The sequence below is a fragment of the Anas platyrhynchos genome, chromosome 11 (assembly GCF_047663525.1).
Source record: "Anas platyrhynchos isolate ZD024472 breed Pekin duck chromosome 11, IASCAAS_PekinDuck_T2T, whole genome shotgun sequence".
Lineage (NCBI taxonomy): Eukaryota > Metazoa > Chordata > Aves > Anseriformes > Anatidae > Anas > Anas platyrhynchos.
The window spans coordinates 11,738,733-11,760,038 of NC_092597.1; the positions used below are offsets into that span (position 1 = coordinate 11,738,733).

The 21,306-nt window shown below is 36.1% G+C and overlaps 1 protein-coding gene across 8 annotated transcripts in view; it reads right to left on the minus strand.

Annotated features, from left to right (window-relative positions):
- Positions 1–21,306, minus strand: part of SCAPER (S-phase cyclin A associated protein in the ER) — a 159,653-nt gene that overhangs the window by 40,518 nt on the left and 97,829 nt on the right. For all 8 annotated transcript variants that reach the window (XM_072043465.1, XM_027465593.3, XM_027465591.3 and 5 more), the window contains 2 exons: positions 14,323–14,438; positions 4,254–4,377 (listed from right to left, as the gene is read on the minus strand). In XM_072043465.1, coding sequence (XP_071899566.1) covers positions 4,254–4,377; positions 14,323–14,438 — 240 coding nt within the window. The remainder of the gene's footprint in view (positions 1–4,253; positions 4,378–14,322; positions 14,439–21,306) is intronic.

The window sequence follows — 21,306 nt, forward strand, 5'->3', positions numbered from 1 at the left end:
AAACAGTAAGCGTGGTGTGTGGGGAAGCTGGGCAGTTTTACAGAGAGAGCACTGGCAACACAGCTACATCAATCAAGACACAGGGGTCCCAGCTACGTTCACTGTGCTTACCAGCGCTGGACTCCATGTACCAACAGACTTCCTCGGAGGCAATTTTATAAGAAAACCTGAGACTTTCCACACCATAACCCGTAATCAGTATCGGCTGGAATTTTATTTTCATTCCAGGTTGAAATCATTTATACCTGCTATATATGCGAGTGAGATCACAGGAAATTGTTCCTCCCTGTATAGGTATCAGTAGGGATTTGGTAACACTTGGTGACAAAGAACAACATGCACATTTCTTTATTATTCATTAGCTCTGAGCCTTCTGTTGGTACTTAAAACTCATTGTAGTAGTCTGTTCCTGGTGATAAGCCAAGTGAGCAAGTGAGAAGTCTTTAGCTGCTTATTCAAGTTCAATAGGAAAAATAACTAAGTCACTCCACTAACTTCTGCTGAGCAAAATAATTCATTCATGCCTAATGATTCCAGTTGCCTGCTGAATAGATGGATTAGGCTTTGTAAGGTATCAATCAATTTAAATGTGGCAACTTTGTACTAGGAACACAAGATCTTAAAAACAAGGCTAACAAATGTTATTCGTTGCTTTCTCACCTATGCTAAAAAAAAAGTATTTATAACACATTGCTTAAAAGATTTAATAATATCTTGCAGTAGGCCGTTCCGGTTGCTGTAATGAATATACTGTAAACAGATAAAGTCTGTTTTTTCACTTCTAGTTGGATGTATGAGAACTCTATATTCTAAATATAGAATTCGTAGTTAGATAACTTCATGCTTCAGTATAAAACTTCTCCTCCTAATTTGGAAAATAAATAGATACGACACAGTATAATTCATTACTTACTACAGATCTGTTTTTCACATTTGACTTTTGGGGAAAAATGTGTATATTGTGGGTGTATTAATGCAAAGTGAGAACAAATGCATTTTTTTCTGTGGTGTTATGTCAGAGAGGAGATAAAAGGAAATACTGTTTTACAGAGAATAGGAGAAATTGAGCTTCATTCCTACCTTATTTTCCCTTTATATGAACTCAATGAGCAACAAAAAAAATCAACTCTTACTGAAGAAGTAATTAATAGAAGAGTATGAAAACCTGTCAAGATTTATGTTCAACATTAACTGGGATGCTTGGAAAAAGTGATGTATTACTGCATGTTGATGATTGTTTTGAGCAAGAGGGTAGGAAATCATAAGATGTAATAGTATAATTGTGAAAGCTTTCAAGATCTGATTTGTGTTTGTTGATTACGACAGAAGTTAATGATATTCATAGAAACTATTGTTTGGTTTTGGATAAGTAAACACTAAAACACTCCCCACTTCTATTTAGAAGGTTTAAGAGGTTTAACAATTTAACTGACAAATCTACAAGTAACTACATACCTAAAATGACCTGTCAAGTAAATTGGTATAAAGCATGTTTTAATTACAAGGGAAACACAGGAAAAACATAACCAGTGTTCAGTCATCTGACACATTCAACATCTCATCAGTACTTTACCATTTATGACGACCACCCAGACTGGACATCATCAAGACTCTTACTTGCTTTAAATCAGTTCTTGACACAAAAGGCTCTGATGACCAGATTCTCAGTTCTGGTACAGTCTCCATAAAAGAGTTCAGTCATTCAGCAGAGAATTCCTCTTGTGCAGGGAATCCCTTGTTTGTGCAGAGCTGCTGTCAGCTCTTCAGCTGTGCCCAGCATCTAGGACTTAACCCGGCAAGATGCTGAACAACATGGCCCCAATCCAGTAAAGCACTTAGGCACACATTTAATATAGCTAAAAATGCTACTCCATTCTGACTCATGTCACCACAAGCACTCCTGTATATTGATGTGCCTTTTTTTTTTTTTTTAACTAACAAAAATATACAGTTTCCAGTTAGCAATGTAGAGCTATCACTGAAAACTCATTTATGTTTTTATTTTTCCTGTAGACAGTATAATCCTTCACAGCCATGAATCCTTTCAAATATTGAGCTGTTAAACCTAAATGGAAAGTTCAAGTTTTTTAAAGCATTCAATTGCTAGTCATCACTGGGCTTGCCTCAAAAACATTCTGGAAAGTGTATGCTTTAAAAATAGTATTTACAGGATGTTGGACTTTCAGTGTAATAGCTAGTGAACAGAAGAAATGGAAACTGCATGGGAAGTCTACAGGCTTCAGAAGGTACGGATAAAGCTTTCACTTTTTTTTTTTTTAATACAGTTGATTTTCTATCAATGATCCTTTGGTACCCATGCTCTCATTGGAAACCAAAAATTGTTGTTCTTCAAGTAGTATTTTATTTGAAGAGAAATATATTACACCTGTGTAAAGCAAATGAACATTTTGCCACCAATGAAAAATGATTGTTTTAAATCTGATTCTTTAAAATGGATAGCCCTGAGTTTTAGGAAGTGAAGCTGACATGGAATCATATTTGGAGGCATAAAATAAAAACTATAATCTCCTTATATTACTTGAAAGTAAGGTTGATACTTGCTGCATTTAAGAATATATTTAAAGCTTTTTCAGAACTTGAATCTTTCTGTATTCAGCAAATATTAGCACAATTTGTTAAAACCTTGCAAGTGTATGTTCTCTTTTTTACTCCCAGTATTGCTTGTGGTTTATTTTCCCACTGTATGTAGGAAGATACACGAGAGAGGCAGCACCGTACAGCTCATTAAACTCTGAACACTGCAGGCAGTTAAATGCTTTGGGGGGGGAAGGGGGTGTCCTTTAATATTCTGGTGTTCAGAGTTTGATCCAATTAAAAGAAGTGCTTTCCATCTGTCCTATTCTTTTTCTTAAAAACGGAAAACTCAACCTTGATGTGACTTCTTACATTTTCTAGAGAGAAATTGGAGTTAGAAACGCAGCACTTTATTTATTTTGACTTAAATACATATTTCATAGAATTATGAAGATATCCCAGTTCAAGGGCCAACATTGCCTGAAGAGAACATAAGAGACTTTATGTGCAGGAAAGAAAAGTCCACTGTGGATCAAGGGAAACTTAAGGCTTTAATTACAGTTTTGCTGCAATTCAATGGTAGTGTTTGGCAACAGACTGAGAACAGCTTTAAGCATAGTAAATTTCTTTTATGCAGTATTTCTGGCTTCTCAGGTGGCCAAGATTTTCTTAGAAACACCCTCTGTATTTTTTCAGAAGAAGGACTGGTCATTTGTGCAGTGCTACACCGAGAAAAGGGAAGGTGTCTGGCATCAGAATGAATCTTGTCACTTGTGAAGTGCTGAAGGATTTCATCTCTTGTGTAATTAAGCACAGAGCCTGTGCTCTGGCTCACTCTGCAGAGAGCGAGCAGTGTTGTGACTGGCCCAGCACAATACACGCACCTTTCACTAAGTATATTTGAAATCTAATACCTGGAATCCTCTTGGAAAGATTTGGTGAAGAACAATGAGCTGGCAGCTACTTAGGGGAGAACGCACAGGTTGCATTCCTGTTTTCTTTGTTTGTGCCAAGGACCTTTGGATTATCTTTTTAAAGTGTTCATCAACAGTCCTATGGCTTGTTGAGTCTAACAGCGTCATTTGAATTATTTAAAGTACGTACATAACTTTTCAATTAACAAACTGCTTGGCTCATGAAAATACATACACACAATTTATAAGTAGAAAACCAAGACTAAATATCTTATGATGAGCAGGTCACTATGAATTAAAAATGAGTTTTCAAATAAAATATTTAATGACATTTCAAATTAAATGAAACACTGGAAAATTAAAACTTCCACAGTCAAAGAGTTTTGCTATTTAAATATGTCAGTAAATACATATTCAGCAACATATTGAACTGACTTAGGTTTTTCAGTATTGAAACACAGCAGAACTGGACACACACAGACAATTCGTAACATTCTGTACTTCAAATACTGCTACAGGGTGAATCAGAGAAGAAAGCCCTGAAAGGGGTTAAAGTTGGAACACTGTCCACTCACTGGAGTTCCTGGTATGTATGCTTCTGTAGAATTTATTAGGAGAAGCAAATATATCTGTTTGTATAGAAGTATAGCACATACAGCTTACCAAATACATACAACAAAAGAATCTTATTGTTTTAATTTCAGGTTTTATTCTCATGCATCCCCTGGAGCTCTTACACTCCAGGTACTTTAATATGTTTGTGAAACACACACACAAAAAGTCTAAATTAAAGTGCTTACATACCGTCAACTGGTGCATCAATAGGTCCATTAGAAAAGTGATCTTATTACTGAAAAGAATATAGGTGCAGTTTTCTGTGCAATTACTACAGGTGAGGCCATAAGCATTTACCGTATTGCAGAGTGACCTAAAAGATCAGGAGTAGAGAAAAAAAGGATGTTACTCTTTTCTTTGGTCAATTAAGAGCAAATAAATGGAAGACCACCACAAAACTTCTTTTTTAGTAACTCACATTAGTTTTCTTAAACTTGGGTTCCACACAAAAGTAAAAAAAAAAAAAAAAAAAAAAAATTACATGAATTAAGGGGAAAAATGAAACTTCAATACAGTAAAGCCATACTAGGCAGGACTCTTGCACTGTATGGACTCTTCCATATGCACGGTTTATATCTAAATAACATGCCTTGGAATATATAAATTTGAAAAGCCTGAACTCTTGTGATATGTGCTAATTTAATTTATTTTCATAAGTATATTATGAATATATATATATATATATAATATATATATAAGTATATATATATTCATATGCATTCTCATTAAATGCATGCAGGCATTCAGAGTAGAAACCTAGCAAGTAATGGGCATGCTAGAAAGACATAACAAAACATAGGAAATCAGTTGATATTCTGCATAATTTGGATATGTAATATTCTTTTTTTTGTGGTTTATGATTGTGCCACACACAAGTAGTCTGTGTATGAGGTCCCTCTCCTAGCACAACCTTCTGAAAAACACCTGAACGAAGGAATTCACAATACTCTGGGACAAGCTTCGGAGAGAAGCTACTCTGCAGCGCCCATAAATAAACGCAAGGAATGGGGACGATTGAGTAACTTGTACTGAGTAAGCAAAACTGAGCAGGTGAAGTTCCTGTACAAAAGCTTCTACTGACTTACTATGAACTGCACAAACTTGAAGCGTTGGTGTGCACCTTTGATAGCATCACTTGACCTACACCTGTAGCTGATGGAAGAGGTAACAGGTTTGCAATGAACTGGAAGTCACAAACAACAAGGAACCGACAGCTCCAGGTGTACAAACCATGCTCAGTTATTCTCTGCACCACTTGCACTTACTTCTGCTCAAACTGAAATGCTCTCTGAACAGAATTGGTAGGAAAGCTGGGACCAGTCCTATAAACGTACTCCTAGAGAAGATAAATCTGACCAAGCATAACACCATTCCAGAATAAACACAATATCCATTTCTTGAACTTTGCTTACCACAAAAACTATCACTATTATTATACAAATACACACACGCTACACAAATGCATCATAAATATAGACAATAATAAATACAGAGAGTTAGCAAATCAAGCCGTTTGTCTAAAGTAAACTGAAAGGAAAAAAACTTTTTTTTTTCCTGGACATGTCAGAAAAAGTTCAAATAAGCTCCACAGAAGAAAAACTGTGAGCACTGCCAAAAGGTCCTACAAAAGTGGGACCACAACAACTGACAGGTGGCTGTACAGGAGTGATCAAAGCTGCTATCTAATATTACAGCTGTGGACTATTGGAACTTATTTCTTAAGACAGAGTTGAGCGTGATGCTTTATTTTTGCCTGAAACTTTTCCTTTCATTAAAACCAGGAGGTTATTTACATAATAACTGAGGATGGCTGCTTTAGTGACTGCGGTGTTCATTGGTGTGGCGCCTGATTACACAGTGTGGGTCCCCAGAGCTGAAATAGAAGCAACTCATATGAAATATATTGCATTTTGCAAACCAAGAAAAGCTGCAAATGCTTAGAGGACAGAAAATTCAGAGTAAACATTTTTCATGTGTATTTCTGAAATGTCTTTTCTTCAACTTGAGAAATAATTTTGAATTTACAAAGGAAGCACTACTTTTGCTTTGATCTATAAAAATGTAAGGAATGTTTATACTTTTCCTTTCTTATAATTCTGAGTATCACCATATTACCAGTTATATCCACTTTACTGTACTGGGAATTAATTTTACTGTTCCGCCTAATTAAATCAGTTTCAATCTGCTGTTCACATGACTTGAGCACAATATTAAATCATTATTTATTGATAAAAGGCAGGTTCATTTTTGCCTATTTCACCTGATTTTTTACCCTGCAATGATAACACCCATAAAAATTCAATTAGCATGCTTCATAGGCAATTTTTTAAACCTCCCTTGCAACAAGAGTCTCTTTTCCTGTCCTAACTACATATTTATTTCACTTTTCTCAGTAATACTTTAAAAAAAAAATCATTAGGCACCTCCTTTAACTTTTTATAGCAGATGATTCCCCTGGTTGGGTGGCTGTTTGCCTGGTGAGAAAGATGGAACTGCATCAGTAATTTTTATTTTCAGCTGAAAAGAAAATCAGCACCTTTTGTTTTATGAGCCATTCTGAAATAAAGATGAATCCTATTTAAATATAAACATTGAAGAGTCAAATATGAACTTGGTAAGTTAACTCATTTTCACAGCACTGCAGTCTGTGAGTTGATTTAGTTAACTCCCTGCAATGTTTTTTTCTTTTTGCTATATGGGGATTTTCATAATTGCAAAAAGGGCCATTTATTTTGCATTTGAAAACACTGAAACTTCCCACTTACACACAGAACAAATTCAACTGTAATAATGCATCACGCTTTTCTATTTCCCAGATGAACCTTATGTCAGAAAAGGTATTTGAATTTTCAGAGACTCAAGTAATGGTTTTGAAAAGGTGCTGTGAGCAAATGGATGTCAAATTAATTTTTCACAACAATAAAGAGGGTTCTTTTAATTGATAACGTAAGCTTGCTAACTACAATTCATCTAAACACAGTCTGATCATAGCACGTTCAGAGCTATGATTCAGTTCCACACTTTTTTCTAAATTCCAAATTGGAAGTGTCAGCACAGAAGCAGTCCCCAGGTGGTTTGCAGTGTTAAATGGCAGATTACAGAGAGCACAACTAATTTCTTTACTTTAATCTTATTAAGGACACAACAGCTGTCAACTGTCACCATTTCTGCACAAGGCCTCTGAGACAAGTGCTGAATGCTGTGAATGTCAAGCAAGAACTTTATTTAAATACCAGTTAAACTCTCTGGGATGGAAAACTGAAAGCAGGCAGTCTTTTTTTTTTTTCTTCTTCTTTCTCTCCTGTCTGAAGTGAATTGCTCTGAAGTACAAATCCCGTATCTCAAGAGATGCAAAATTATTTGAAATAGTAAAGGGAGAGCCTCACACGTAAAACAGCTGTTTATCGATTACCAATGTTGCTCTAAACTTCGTATCACACCCGCAAATCAGCTTTACAGCTATGTTAGACAGCATGCACACTTGAACCACAGAAGTCTACCCTCCGATTTAAGGTTTTCCTCTAGAGTAAATCCAATTATAAAAGCACTCCTGATGGTAAACAAACTTTGATCCAATAGAGAAATCTGTCTTAAAACTAGACAAAAACATGCATCTGTGTGTTATTTTCATATTACGTGAATACAATGGAATTGTAAAAGGTTTCATTTTAATCAACATCTCCAAGCTAGATCTCAGCAGTACATATACGATTTTCTTTGATGCCAGCACATCTTCACTGCCAAATTTACCTTATACAAACAAGTTGACAAATCTTAACTTTTATTCAAAATAAAAGCTCGATTTTGCAATTAAATAATACAAACCTAAAAGGTATCAAATTTAGGATGTGTCAATGCCGTTGTAAACGGCTAATTCTTAACCACTTTGAATATTACTAGGCACTCTGGTGTGGAAAAAAGTGAGCAGTGTTGGTATTTAAAAGCAGATTGAGACCAAGTGAGAGGCGAGCTGTTACTGAAAAAGAGCAGGCACAGTGAGTGCATAGTGGAATAGCTAAAAAATCACCAAGGTAAGAATGTGAGTTGAAACAAAAGTAAATAAAAATTAGTTTGAATGTAAGAAGTCTTGTACTTCACTCTTGGGATCTATGATACATTCAGAAATCCTCAAAAGAACTAGAGGCTCATAATCAATTAGTATTTTGCCTATATTTCGCATTATTTACAGATGCCTGATTAAAAATGTGCACCATCTGCAAAGTCTCATCACAAATAGTAGATAAGGCAAAGCTCAGCACCAATTCTCCTTCAAGATGCTTCCAAAAGCAGATCATAGATTCATCCTGAAATTTTACTTTACTTATGAAAAAAAACATTGCATGACAAGCAATAATCAATTCCCATGAGTGTCTGCAAGTATGACAGAATCTGAAAGGCTTCCACAGAAGTTCCCCTGTCCCTGGCTTATCAATTATTTCATTGTAGGATTTGGCTCAAGCCAAAAGCTTCGTAACAGTTCACAAAGCCACTTTCAACAATAAAACTCATTTCTGTATTGCATGGTAAGGCAATATTGCTTTGTTCTTGAGCTCTGTGAGCTTGAAATCCAGCTCTGAGACTGACAGCAAGAATTCAGCCTGCAAAAAGACAGATGCTACAGGTCTCAGATGTTGTTCTTGCAAAGATGTCATTCTCTTTTGAGCACCTTTATGTCCTTATACCTCTATATTCTAGTCATCAGTGAATGTTTCTCTAGAGGGAATAACCTTAGAAAAAGAAAGCTTCTTTTCCACTTCAGGTTAAAAAAAAAAAAAAAAAGTGAACAATCCTACAGAACTGTTTGAATAGTAACAGCACAAGTTACTTCCTTTAATGTGTGCTTATAAAGTAAAAATTACAAAGAATGAGCTAGAAACAGTTCTCAGCTCCCTATGACTTTTACTGGGGAAAAAAACAACACAAGAGTTTATAACAATCCTATCCACAATATTATATAGGTGCTATTTTCTACTTTTTAAACATCTAATTATGGTTCTACCTGTGTTACCGTGATAGTATTTTGCCTTAAGTGAATGATACGAGAAGCTGCATGCAACATCATAATAAAGACAGTTTCTGTTATGTCTTAATTTGTAATAGAAATCCTCCTTTGTTCAGTACAACTACTGCTAATTTGTATTTAAAGGTGCTGGTTACCCAAGGAACTCAAAGTACTTTTACAAATGAGAAATAAACAAATCTTACAAGCCGAGTTTGTCTGCAGATTTGTTACAACTTTTAAGGGCAGTAATGTAGCATGGCACTAAGCGGATAAATGAGTTGCCCACAGCAAATATGCAAGCAACAGGGGGGACAAGAATTGTGTTCTGGTCTTGATCTTAAATCATGAAATTGTTTTGCTATGCAACTCCCATTTGCTTTTCAGTACATGCTTAAGAAAGATATCAAAAGTCCAAAACTCCTTGAAATTTGGTTGTACATTGTTTCTTTTTCTGTGGAGAACTGAGGAAATTTAGGAAAATTACAAAATGCAAGTTTAAGAAATAAGGCAGCTGGACACTAATTTGTATATTAACACCAATAATAAAACCTACTATAATCCATTGCTTTCTCTTATTTTTTTTCAGTGTTTTCTTTGAAGGGAAGAAAAGCTGTCCCAATACCACATGTATCATATGTCTTATAAATGTCACATCTTTTCACAGCATTTGCTGTCCCGCTGGCCTAACCACCAATCTGGACAGTAGTACAGAACAGCAGGCATATTGTTAAATCTTTGATAATAAAGCTTTATCTTGTAGACATGGGATTAAAGTTCTGAGCTGCACCATACTGCCAGGATTTTGGAGAAAGAGAGATGCAGATAATAGCCCACGTAATCTCCTCACCTACTTGTAAATAGCTTAACCTTACCACAAAACAACAGGCATTCCCAATTTAAGATGAGTACACATGGCTAAATTTTGTATGAGCACACAGTTTTCAGAACAGCAGTGTCCTTTAGCAAAGCATAGCTGGCTAAGGGAAGCCAGGAAGGCAATTAATGAAAAGTGTTAATTTAACTTGTTTCGCCTTTAAGCAGAGAAAACTGGTACTTCTTTAGATTCAGAGTTTAAGGAGTCAGGATGTAAATCATTTTAACACAAAGGAGAGAAAAATGTCAAACTCATATCAAAAAATAAATAGGCAATACAAATTATTTTCTTAATTTAAAGAAGCCTACAGAGTCTGATCAGTCTCTGTTTTTGAAACTCCTTCAAACATTCGGCATTGAAAGAAACACATTTGAAGAACCTGTCAAATACTCTCAGTGAAATTACTTTCCATACTAATAAGCATTAACACGCTTTCTCCAAAACAGCCACATTTGGACCCGTTTCAAACTGTTCCCAAGAAGTCACAGCCTCTGGAACTACTGCTTGCTCTTGGCAGTTGAGTTGCAGATTCTGCACAAAATACACTCTTCTATATGGGAAAGAGAACCACGGAAATCAAGCACAGAGGGTCTGCATCGCATGCAGCAACACCAAGTTCACTGCGATACCTCTAGCATGCATTACACATGTATTTTCCAACCAAGTTTTTAATTAATACCAAAAAAAGGTTTTGCTAAAATACTTCCTCCTTAGAAAAAGCTAAATAAACGTGCACTGCATTAGAAATTTTCAAAAAGGATCTGGATGGAAAAGCAAGAAAAAAAACAGTATTCCTGAAATCAAACGTAAGCTAAAAAACTACTGTCTGATAAACCTGCATTTAGATCAAGATTCTGTTTTAAATTATGTGCAACCTGTACATCCTCCAAACATACTTCTACATCTACAATACTTTCAGATGGTTACAAAGCTCACTGTTTGGTTCTATTTTCACAAATACCATGAAACCAAAAAGAAATACAAATCATACCACCCAAATAAAATGAATACTAAGGACTTATGATACACGGGACTATTGAGAAAAGTGTGTAACATTTTCTTCTTTAAAAGTTTAACATTTGTTTAATGTCCAAACTAAAGGCCAACTAACAATACTGTTGGTTGAACTCTCTGTTATTTCTTAAGAAAAAAGCATTTGCAAACAGAATGCATTATGAGAGAGTAATATTTCATTATATCGAAATATTTAAATCAAGCTCAATGCATCAGCTGCTGACAGACCGTCTTAAAAGGCCACTGTCTAGTTGAAATTCTGTTGCCTTAACAGACTTTAGTTTTACTACATTTTTCACCTTTGCATGAAAAATACAGTTTATTTATACCCATATAAAGGAATAGCTAGGGAAGCAGACATATCCACAATTTCCAAAGGTGAAAAGTATCAATGTACAGAGGATTCACACAAAGCATATGAATTCCATTTTGTGATTTCTAGCAGCAAACACCACAGTTATTTTTTCAATAAAGTCTTTCAAAATTTCTATAATGTAGTATGGTTATAATCATTAATCTCTTTATGAATTCATCCACGTGTTCTCAATTGTCTATAGTGATTCCTATATGGAGTATTTTTACTGCTACTTTGCAGCACATGGTCTTGAGAAGTGGCAATAATAAAATAGAATACGAGGAGTCTAACAAATATGAGTGGCAATCATATGGAAGATAATAAGGGGGAAAGCTTATAAGCAATAATTAGACCTACAAACCCATGAAGTGCAAACTGCATGATAACTAGGAAAAGCTTTTGTTAAAAAGTTTAAGTGACCTGAAATTCTATTATTACATTTGAAAACTTCTATTCCCTTATCATTTACATATGTTTTCATCCTCACATTAGAACAGTATAAGAGGATGAATAGCAATGTTTTAACAGTAAGCTCTATGGTATACGTTAGGTACAATCTCCCAATTAGGGAATTGTATTGACTCTGATTTTGGTAACCGTTTCACAGGGGAAAAATGCCATGTGGAAAAGGTATGACAAATGCTGAAAATGTACTGCACTGGACATAAGCCCTAATGTTAAATTTGTTAGTTTAAAGCTAATTGTACACCTCTAAATTGTACTTCTCCAACACGTCTGTTAACAGTCAGAGAAACAGCTGAAGTTTGATACTGGCTTCCATCACAAAAACTGTATGCTGAAAAATTAAAAATCTGCTACTTTTATTTGTATGGGTCAAAGACCCAACAGGCAAATTCTTAGTTTCATTTATAAGATGTCTAAATAAAATCTGTCATATGCCCACCTATTTCATTTACACCTCTGCCCTTTTATTTCATTTACACGCTCCTGCCCTTGGCAGAAATGGGACTGTCCTAATGGTGCCTTGCCGTACGCTTCACAGATGGAAAAGGGCACACGGCTGCAGGCAGGTTTTGCAGCTGCAGCACTAAGAACTGGAAGCTCTCTCTGAGCAGCAATACAACACATGAAAATCATGGTAAAAGTGGAACCTGGCTCATTGCAGGTCTCTATGCTCTTTGTGCATTGCCTACAGAACAAGGGCTCTCATTAACATGCTGAAGAAGCTGCTGCTTACTGCTAAATGACTGCATATGTTCTCTTAAAACAACTTTGCTTCAGAGTCTTTTGGGACATTTGTACTGATTCAACGAATAGAATGCTTTTCATATTTTTCAGAATATTAGCATTTAAACACAAACAAACAGCAGATTTTTTTTGTTCGTTTCAGGCAATGTAAAGTTTCTGTTAAATTTTCAAAGTGCTTTAGTCATTCATGCTAACAAGCAAGGCATTAAATTGGAAGGATGTAGTCTGAAAACATAGCTTAAGCTAACACCCAATAGCAACCGAAATTTTGAAAATGTTTTCCCATAGTTCATAGAAAGGCAAGCTTTATATTTGAGTCATGAATGGAGCAAACCAAAGGTGCTTCACAGCCTTAAGAACAGCAGGAAATGGAATATAATAGCATTAGCTCTACTGCTTTGCTTCTTCAGGAAACAACAGTAGATCTACTTCGCATGTTGCACTTGTTTATAAAAACATCAGTAAGTAACTTATAGCAATTTTTTAACATGCTCTCATGGCAGGAATGAATGAAACTGTATCAACCGCATTCCCAAAACGTGAGCCTTTCTGTTTAAAATAATTTTATTCCTGTTTATGTTAAATTTCACACAGTGCTTAAAAGAATATGTCACTAATTGCAAATACAGTACGTCTCACTATCTGTAAACAGCTGATCTTAATTTGAGGTCTGAGCTCTGGCAGAAGATGATCATTTGGTAGTCCTCCAAGTCACAAACACTTTGGTCAAGAGGTCAGTATAATTACACCGTTATTTAAATGCTTCATTACAGACTGAGTAGTATTTTTCATTCTCCCAGCAGTTACTGCTGAGCTGCTCACTGTAGCACTAATTCACAATCACTCATCAGTGGAACTGGCTAGACCTGCAGGAAGTGCATTCTGCATGGCTTAATGGGAATGTGGGAATTTTGTTCTTTTTCACGAGCAAAGATAGGCTATTAAGAGCACATTTTTTCTTAAGTGTTCTTTCCTAGCACTTTACACCTGTCCCATAACATATAATGGACACTACAGATCTAAAACCACACACTGTATTTGTTAAATTCAAATAATTAGAATATTAAAATACATTTACAAAGAAATGATGACAATGGTACACAACAGAGTATCTCAGGCTTGGTTGTTCTTGTACTAAAAATGTCGCTAACTCTGCTCTGACAGACAGCACAAATGGGCCTCTAAATGTAGACAAACTACAGTCAGAGATTAGGGAGAAAAAAGCATGCTTTTCCAGTTATCAGTTTTTGCAGGTATTCTGTTTAGTCACTACCTTTTTTTTTTCTCAAGGATTAGATATTTCAACCCTTCTGTTCTCATGTGCATAAAAAGGGAATTCCTCTAATCCATAAGAATTTGGATTTAGTTTGTAGAAGCCCTTTCAGCCAGCAGTATCTCAGAACTCTTCACTTTAAAAGTAGTCAGACTACAGTGAATTAGAAGCTGTTAGAAAGAAAATGTAAGAGATCTTCCACTAGAGATCTCTACATATCAACTTTAAAAGATATGTACTTCCCCTTTTATAAAAGGTAGCCTCTTCTGTTTAATTGCTTTCTCTTTTCTCATTTTGTACAATTGAGGATGCCATTGTTCAAACATATCATGGCTAGAAAAAAAGTCACAAAGTTTGAAAACTAGAAGTAGAGTGGAAATGTCTTTCACCTTCCGTGGCAGCACAGAATAGAGCATGCTTTTTCTTTGAAGTTCACCATTGGACTATGAGAAGAAGCACTAATGAAGCAGCAGATGTGAAATAAATATTCTAGTAATATCAAATGACCAATGAAGGACTGCTAATACTTACTTAAAAGGAACCCGTGAAATTGCATTCAGGTTGGTGGGAGAAGTAACTGCTTGAAGAACATGTTCAAGAGCCGTCAGTCCTCCTGCAGCCCGAAATGCTATTTGATCTGCTGTGTTCTAGACAAACACAAACACAGAAGAAAACCAATAGAAATTAATAAAATTCCTGGATATGACAGATGACTGGAAGACTATTGTCCTGAGTTTTCATATCAGTGTAGGAAATCCTTAATATGTGTGTTTATCATGTTGAGAACTTCTGAAAAAGAGCAGTGAAATGCCCGTGCACAAGCAAGAGTATTTTTAGAAGGCACGGGAGTTGAATTTCCCACATTACTTTATCAAAGACAACACATCCATACTATGTACTATATAAAGATAACACTTATAAATGAACACTGTAAGAATTTTCAGTAATGGCAGAATGTTTTAGGGATTTCAATGAAGTTAATCTTTACCTGTTACTGTTATTTTTGTAGCTATACTTCAATGCTTTTCATATGTTTTAATGAATACGGACAGTATCTAGATGGGTACTTCCTCTTTCTTACAAACTTTTTTGAAAGGAGACAACCACCAGACTTGTTCCCTGATTTGTTCTAAGTGTGCATAAAATCACTTGGACAGATCACATTAAAACGTGAGTGCCATCATTACGCTGATGATACCAGGTTTCATATTTCACAGCATGTGGACCCTGCAAATTCAGTCCTTGCTCTGGAAGAAAGTCTGACAGCATCACCAAGCAGAGTGTTATTTTATCCTTAAACCTTTAGTTTTGTACAGTATTTTGCTAAAACACAAGTATACTTTGCAACCCCCAAGTCTACATTGTAAAGAACTTCCATTACTACTAGCTTTCTATCAAGCTGAAGTGAGTTTGTAATTTCTCCCAGTTTAGTATCATTCAGCTTTAATCCCTATTATTCTCCTCTCTAGATTACTTAATCAGCATTTTGACATGTAGCTATCGTGGAAATAAATCCCTAAGTATGCTCATGAAAGGGGTGGGGGTGGAACTTAAATAAGAGGAAGAAACACAAACTGGAAGCAAAGCTGGGAAGGATCCTTGAGCAAACTGTTCACCACGCTTACAGAGGTCTGTAAAACTGCCACCCAGAGATTAGGAGCATGCTACTGATCTCACTGGCTTTTGGCATGCTATCAAACATATTTATCTCCAAGGGTCCTTTCTGGATGGAGAAACCCAAGAGCTTTTAGCCCATTTATTGAAACACAATGCCGACTACAGAAATAGCTGCTGGCACACGGTGCTTGTGAGTATGTGCCAGTACGCATGCGCCACGCAGGCACCCTTCTGCCAACAGCCCCTGCTGCAGGGACAGCTCCTCTGCCTGGCCTTGGGTCAGCACAGGTGATGGGAACTGCTGGGAAAGCATGCCCCAGCCACAGAAGAGCAGAGTCACTTGAATATTACATCACTCATGTTTTCAGAGTAAATGCTGTGTGACTGTGCCATCTGAGAAAACAGTGAAAAATGCACAGGCAACTCCTCAGGTACCCACAATACGAGACCTCAGGTAGAAGACAAGCTGTGTGTAAGGAAAGAACAGTATTAAATCACCCAAGGACTGAAAAATATTGCCATACTGTCCTGAAATACAGCAGCCAAATAAATTCAACATGTTTTTAAGACATCTGAATTAATTTCTACTTGAGATGGTTTTCAAATTTTGAAGTATTTACATATTCATCTGAAGAAATCTTTCTTAAAGCATAACCACATGAGAGCAGGATATCTTATTCAATTTGTTTCTAACATTAACCTACATCCTTCAAAATACGATCCAAATTCACTTGATGTTCTGTAGTGTTAAAGCTTCACGTTAGCTGATGCGTAGTAAAACATTAGAAGTAGGCTGAGGCATAGAAGTTACTCAAAGCCCTTGCTCAATAATTTTCTTTTTTAAATTGTATGCAGAAACCGAAACCTGTTACTAATTGATGCTCACTTATCATTCTCTGTTGCTTTGTATTACCCACTGACCTGTATGAATAAATCAAAGATTTCAGTGTGTCTGAATGAAAGACCCGTTTGGGTAATTACAACTTTTACTTTCGTAGCAGCAAAAGCACCGAGCAGATCAGACACCACATGAATATGAAAAATGACAGATCCTGTCGCGAGATAACATTAACTCCCTGCCTGGAAGAGCACAAAACAGCATGGCACATTTTTGCTGCCTGAGAGAATTCTCCAGACTTCCAACCTATTCTCTTGAACTACTTCGCTAGATGCTTATGAAACTGTTTCATAATTTCACTATAGAAACTGTTCCTTCAGAGTGGCCACACAGTTAGATCAGGAAGCTTATTCAGCAAAGGCAGTCAATACAATGAGGCTTATGTGTGTTGAACATTAGAAAAGATATTTAAGTTTGGTTTTCAAACAGTGAAACTGCTTTGCCTTGCTCATGCATACTTTCACAAATACGTAACTATTTTAAACAACATTTTAAGACAACCTGATTGCATGTATAAAAGGATTTCAAAGCTCTAAAGCTACCTTGTCATGCAGGAGAACAGGGGCAAAAGAACATGTAGGGAAAAAAAATGATTATTACTGTCATCTAAGCATTTCTTAACAGAGATTGGAGAAGGCACAAAAGCCATGCAGATGCCACCTAAATTTGTCTTAACCATTAAAAAAATAGCATTGGAGATGTAGTAGTCAGAACAGATGATGCTGCACTCAAAACTAATACAAGAAAAAAAAGTTGTTTTCTTTGCTTTTGTTTTTCTTTGCATCATTGTAAAATACAGTAGTCTTGTTTGTACAGGAGGAAAGTCAACACAGCTAACGTGATATTAAGTGTGCATTTGTGATTTTTGGACTACTATACACTTGTCATTTAGAGCATTCGTTAACTAACTTCAACACAGCAGTGTATGAATCACGTAGCTCTTCAGCACAATGTAGGCACATTAATGCACACGTGGCAAACTGAACAGAAACGACAATGAACCATGTAACAATATTAGGGATTAATTATGAACTAAGCATTTTAATAAAGTTTTAAAATTACTCTTTTCTTTTTAAAATCATGACAAACACTCAGGAAAGCTCCCTGCACACTCCCACCAAGTGCGGCTGATTTACCTGTTACAACACCTTAATGGATTTGAATTCCCCTTTTCTCCTCTCCTATGGCTTGAGTGACAACTGACTAATAGGATTACAGGCTCCATTCCAATAATACAGCTCAGCAACATGCCAGCAAAAAATGACAGCCTAAACCTGAATTACATGGCCTGGGAATCCATCCAATTATTAACTAAAGTAACTGTTATTACCTAACCTAATCAAAGGAGAAGCAGCTGTTAATCTTTGGTGGCCTGCAGTGTAGTAGCGGTCAGACTGGATGAACTGTCTTTGTACTTGACTCCTCTACAGACAATAATTACGTCCTTTGTGATCAGGAAGGAAGGGCTTCCTAACCTTCCAGACAGAGGCAGCAGATGGGGAACAACTGTCTGTGTGTTCATTAGCAAGACAGGGTGGATTTTATCAGGGTTTGGCATCTGTGGCACCTTCAGAAGCACCACTTACCCAATGATACCAGTAGATCTGGCAAAGTCAAGAACTAGCAGGCCTAATACAGAGCTCAAAAGAACAGTTTCATCTCATCATCTGACATTTCACAAAGAAAAATAAACACAGCAAAAACAAGTCATTAATACATATGCCTCACAATATCCAATTACTCTGCTCAGATACACAGGCAACAGAAATACGTAAAGGGCCAGTAGTGCTATTACTTTGCTGGGGTTTGATTCATTTGTTGAGGTAGCTGGATAATATAACTGTACGCCTTTGAAATAAAATCAAAACAGGAGAAACATCTTCGAGTTATTTATACATTTCAGTGGGTACACTAAGTAACACAGAGCGAAGTAAAGTGAACATCAATTAGTAACACTTTTTGATGCCTACATAGAATATTCCAGGGCAGAAGAAAAGCCAAAACTGCTACCCTGCTCTGCTGTTCCTGCTTTAAACAGGCCATTGGACAAACTGGAAGGTTTATCAAACAAGCTTGGAGGCCAGAGAAACCTGTCTCAACGTGAGACACTATGGAAGTACAATCTATTGTATGTCAGGGAAAGTAAAAATATGACAGGATCACCGGATGGAAGCACCTGAATGGGAAGACTATTTCTGATAATGCACAGTAACAGCTGGTATTTAGAAGTCGAGACTGGATGAATTCAGATAAGAAAGTGATTTTTTTTAATGCCAAGAGTAATTAACGACTACCATAATATACTTAGGATATAGTCGACACTCAATCATTTGAAGTTTTTAAATCAAACCTGATTATCTCCTAGAAAAATATGATCCTAGTTAAATCATAATTTATTAATTTGGTGAAAGAGTTATTGGGTGAAATCCAATGTCCTGTACCAAAGTACTCACTTCCATACATTTCGCCTGTTAAAGTACTCTTATTATTTAATATACAGAGAAGAACCAGAAATAATGCAGACCTTTAACATCCAAAATGATTTCATGCCAGCTTTAGCATCTCTGTTCCATGTAACTTCAGCACTTCTGTTTGAATATCAGCACCTGTATCGGAAATCTTTTCAAACTACCTTTAAAAATACTGCTGTGCAAACCACCCCACAGACAGGCATCCATAATCAATATTCTGATGTTGATTAAAAAACATTTTCCTTCATCATCCAAAAGAACGCATTCTGCTAGTCCCACCCTGTATGTGTGAATAAAAAACTAATCTGAAAAGACATTTTGAGGAGACCTCAGGAACTAAAACTGTTAAGATGGAAAATATTTGTGAATCAAACCCAAGTACTTTGAAACTTTGATTTCTATTTCTAAAGAACACACTGAACTTGTGTGACTATTCTGCATTTGTTAAACTGTTTTCTGAAGGAAGAAGTAAAAACTAATTAGCAAAATGTAGTTGAAATCCATCTTTAGAGTGTTCTTCTTTCGTTTTCTTGGGTGTTTGAAGATTCTTAAATGCCAGGGGCTAAGAAATACAGTTCAAAGCTGCCTTGGGAAAAGAAGCCAGATAACTGAATCCTGGGCTGGATCCTCTTTTTTCTATTTTTATTTATTTATTTATTTATTTTTACCTCCTCCCTTTAAATAAATGCATCATTGTATCTACAAGCACATACAAAATCACAGATACATTGGTCAGCATATAAAGTCCACACTCTTGTCAGTCCTCCAGGAAAAAGTGTATTTAGTAAGAATCACTAGAGAGAACATAGCAAAATAATATTTTCTACTGAAGTACTCAATTTTGTTTTCTGTAATAATTCTGTCTAGTGAAATCAGTACTACACTAGTATAATAATGCCCTATTCACATGAAAAATCTTAAACTGGTTTTCAAAATGAGTGACTTGACCTACAACAGAATTTCAGGCACTGCACATAAGTAGGAAAAAGTAAATCTGAAACTAGGTGTGGGATTCAAGTACAAGACAAGACTGGCTTAGCTCATCTGTGTACCATTATGGGGAGGCATTCATTTGCATTAAGGACATCTAATAGGCATTTGTTCCAACTCCCCCTTCAAGAATTGCTCACGTGTTAAGGCACCCAAGCTCCTTAGGTTATACTACACAATGCCACAGAAAGGAGGGCTTGAGTAGTGCTCCTTTGCACAAAGCAAAGAGCAGAGCTAGCTGATTCTGAAGCCTTAAAGATAAACCAGCTCCTCTAATTTCTGTGTTTTCATTCCAAAACAACTGATCTCAGCATCTTCATCTAGGTGAGGATGCTCACCTAGCATCTGCTTAGATCCTGAGATGGTAGGCAGGTAAATCCAGGGTACCTTGGTACCTCCCTGCATGATGTTCAGTACTTCCACACTCCCCTGAAGAGCTTACCATGCAGCCTCTTAGCCATTTGGATAATACTGTTTTGGTGGTGACTTTTTTTCCCTTTTCTTTTGTTTTCTTTATTAATAAGCTCTATTAACTGCAATTACATATATTTAGCATAAAGGAAGAAAAATACATAGGTACAACGAGAAGAAAGGCTGAAAAGAACAGCTGTTGCTACACCACTGAAATATAACAATAAAGATTAAGCTTTCTTTGTTTTCAAATTAAATGAAAAGTTAAAAAAAAAAAGTCATTTACTAGTATACTTTCTATAAGCACATTATGACTGTCATAGATTACAAGCTACTTAAAATCAGTCTAGGTCTGTTCTGAAGTCTGTCTTGCAAACACTAAATGTCACGTGTTTATAAGTTTAACTTCTGCCTATGCACATTCTTTAATCCATACTTCTATTTCCTAATGTTGTTCCATATTGTAAGGTAAACCATACTGAGTAGGGTTCCTTTTTGAATTACGGCATTATCCTATTGAGGAAGATGAACCTTATTCCAACAATCTTCCAAGTTCTGCAGTTTCTTTTCAGTTCAACAGTAAAATCACAGAGAGGCACTCTATTAATGACTGCGTTGATGTTGAGGACAGGACTGTCACAATCCTGTTTGTGAACTTCCACAACCCAGTGAAAGCCAAAAAGCAAAAACAGGTGAACGTAGAACAGTGAACTCCACGTTATCTGTTTAGCTGCTTTCACTCATTCTAAGGAGACTAACCAGAAATAGGCAATATTGTTTGTGAAAATAAGATGTACTTATAAATATTAAGACAGCATCGAGCATTACAGCACTTGTGCTTATTAAAAATAAAAATGTTTACTCTATTTATAAATAACTGGACATCCAATGAGTGTATTAATTCAAAGAAAAGCAAGGATAAAGGTTCAACCAGCAACAACTGCTCCTAGATCTCTATGGATGACTCAGTTAGCTAGGGCCATTTTGACAGTTCCCAAACAAATATACTAAGCACCACTTGTGATCTTCTCCTGTTCTCTCCCAGGAATTTTTTGGATAAGAAATTGTCCAGTGAATAGAAACGTTGCAGATCTCTTGCATGATTGATTCATTCTTAAATCCCTATTG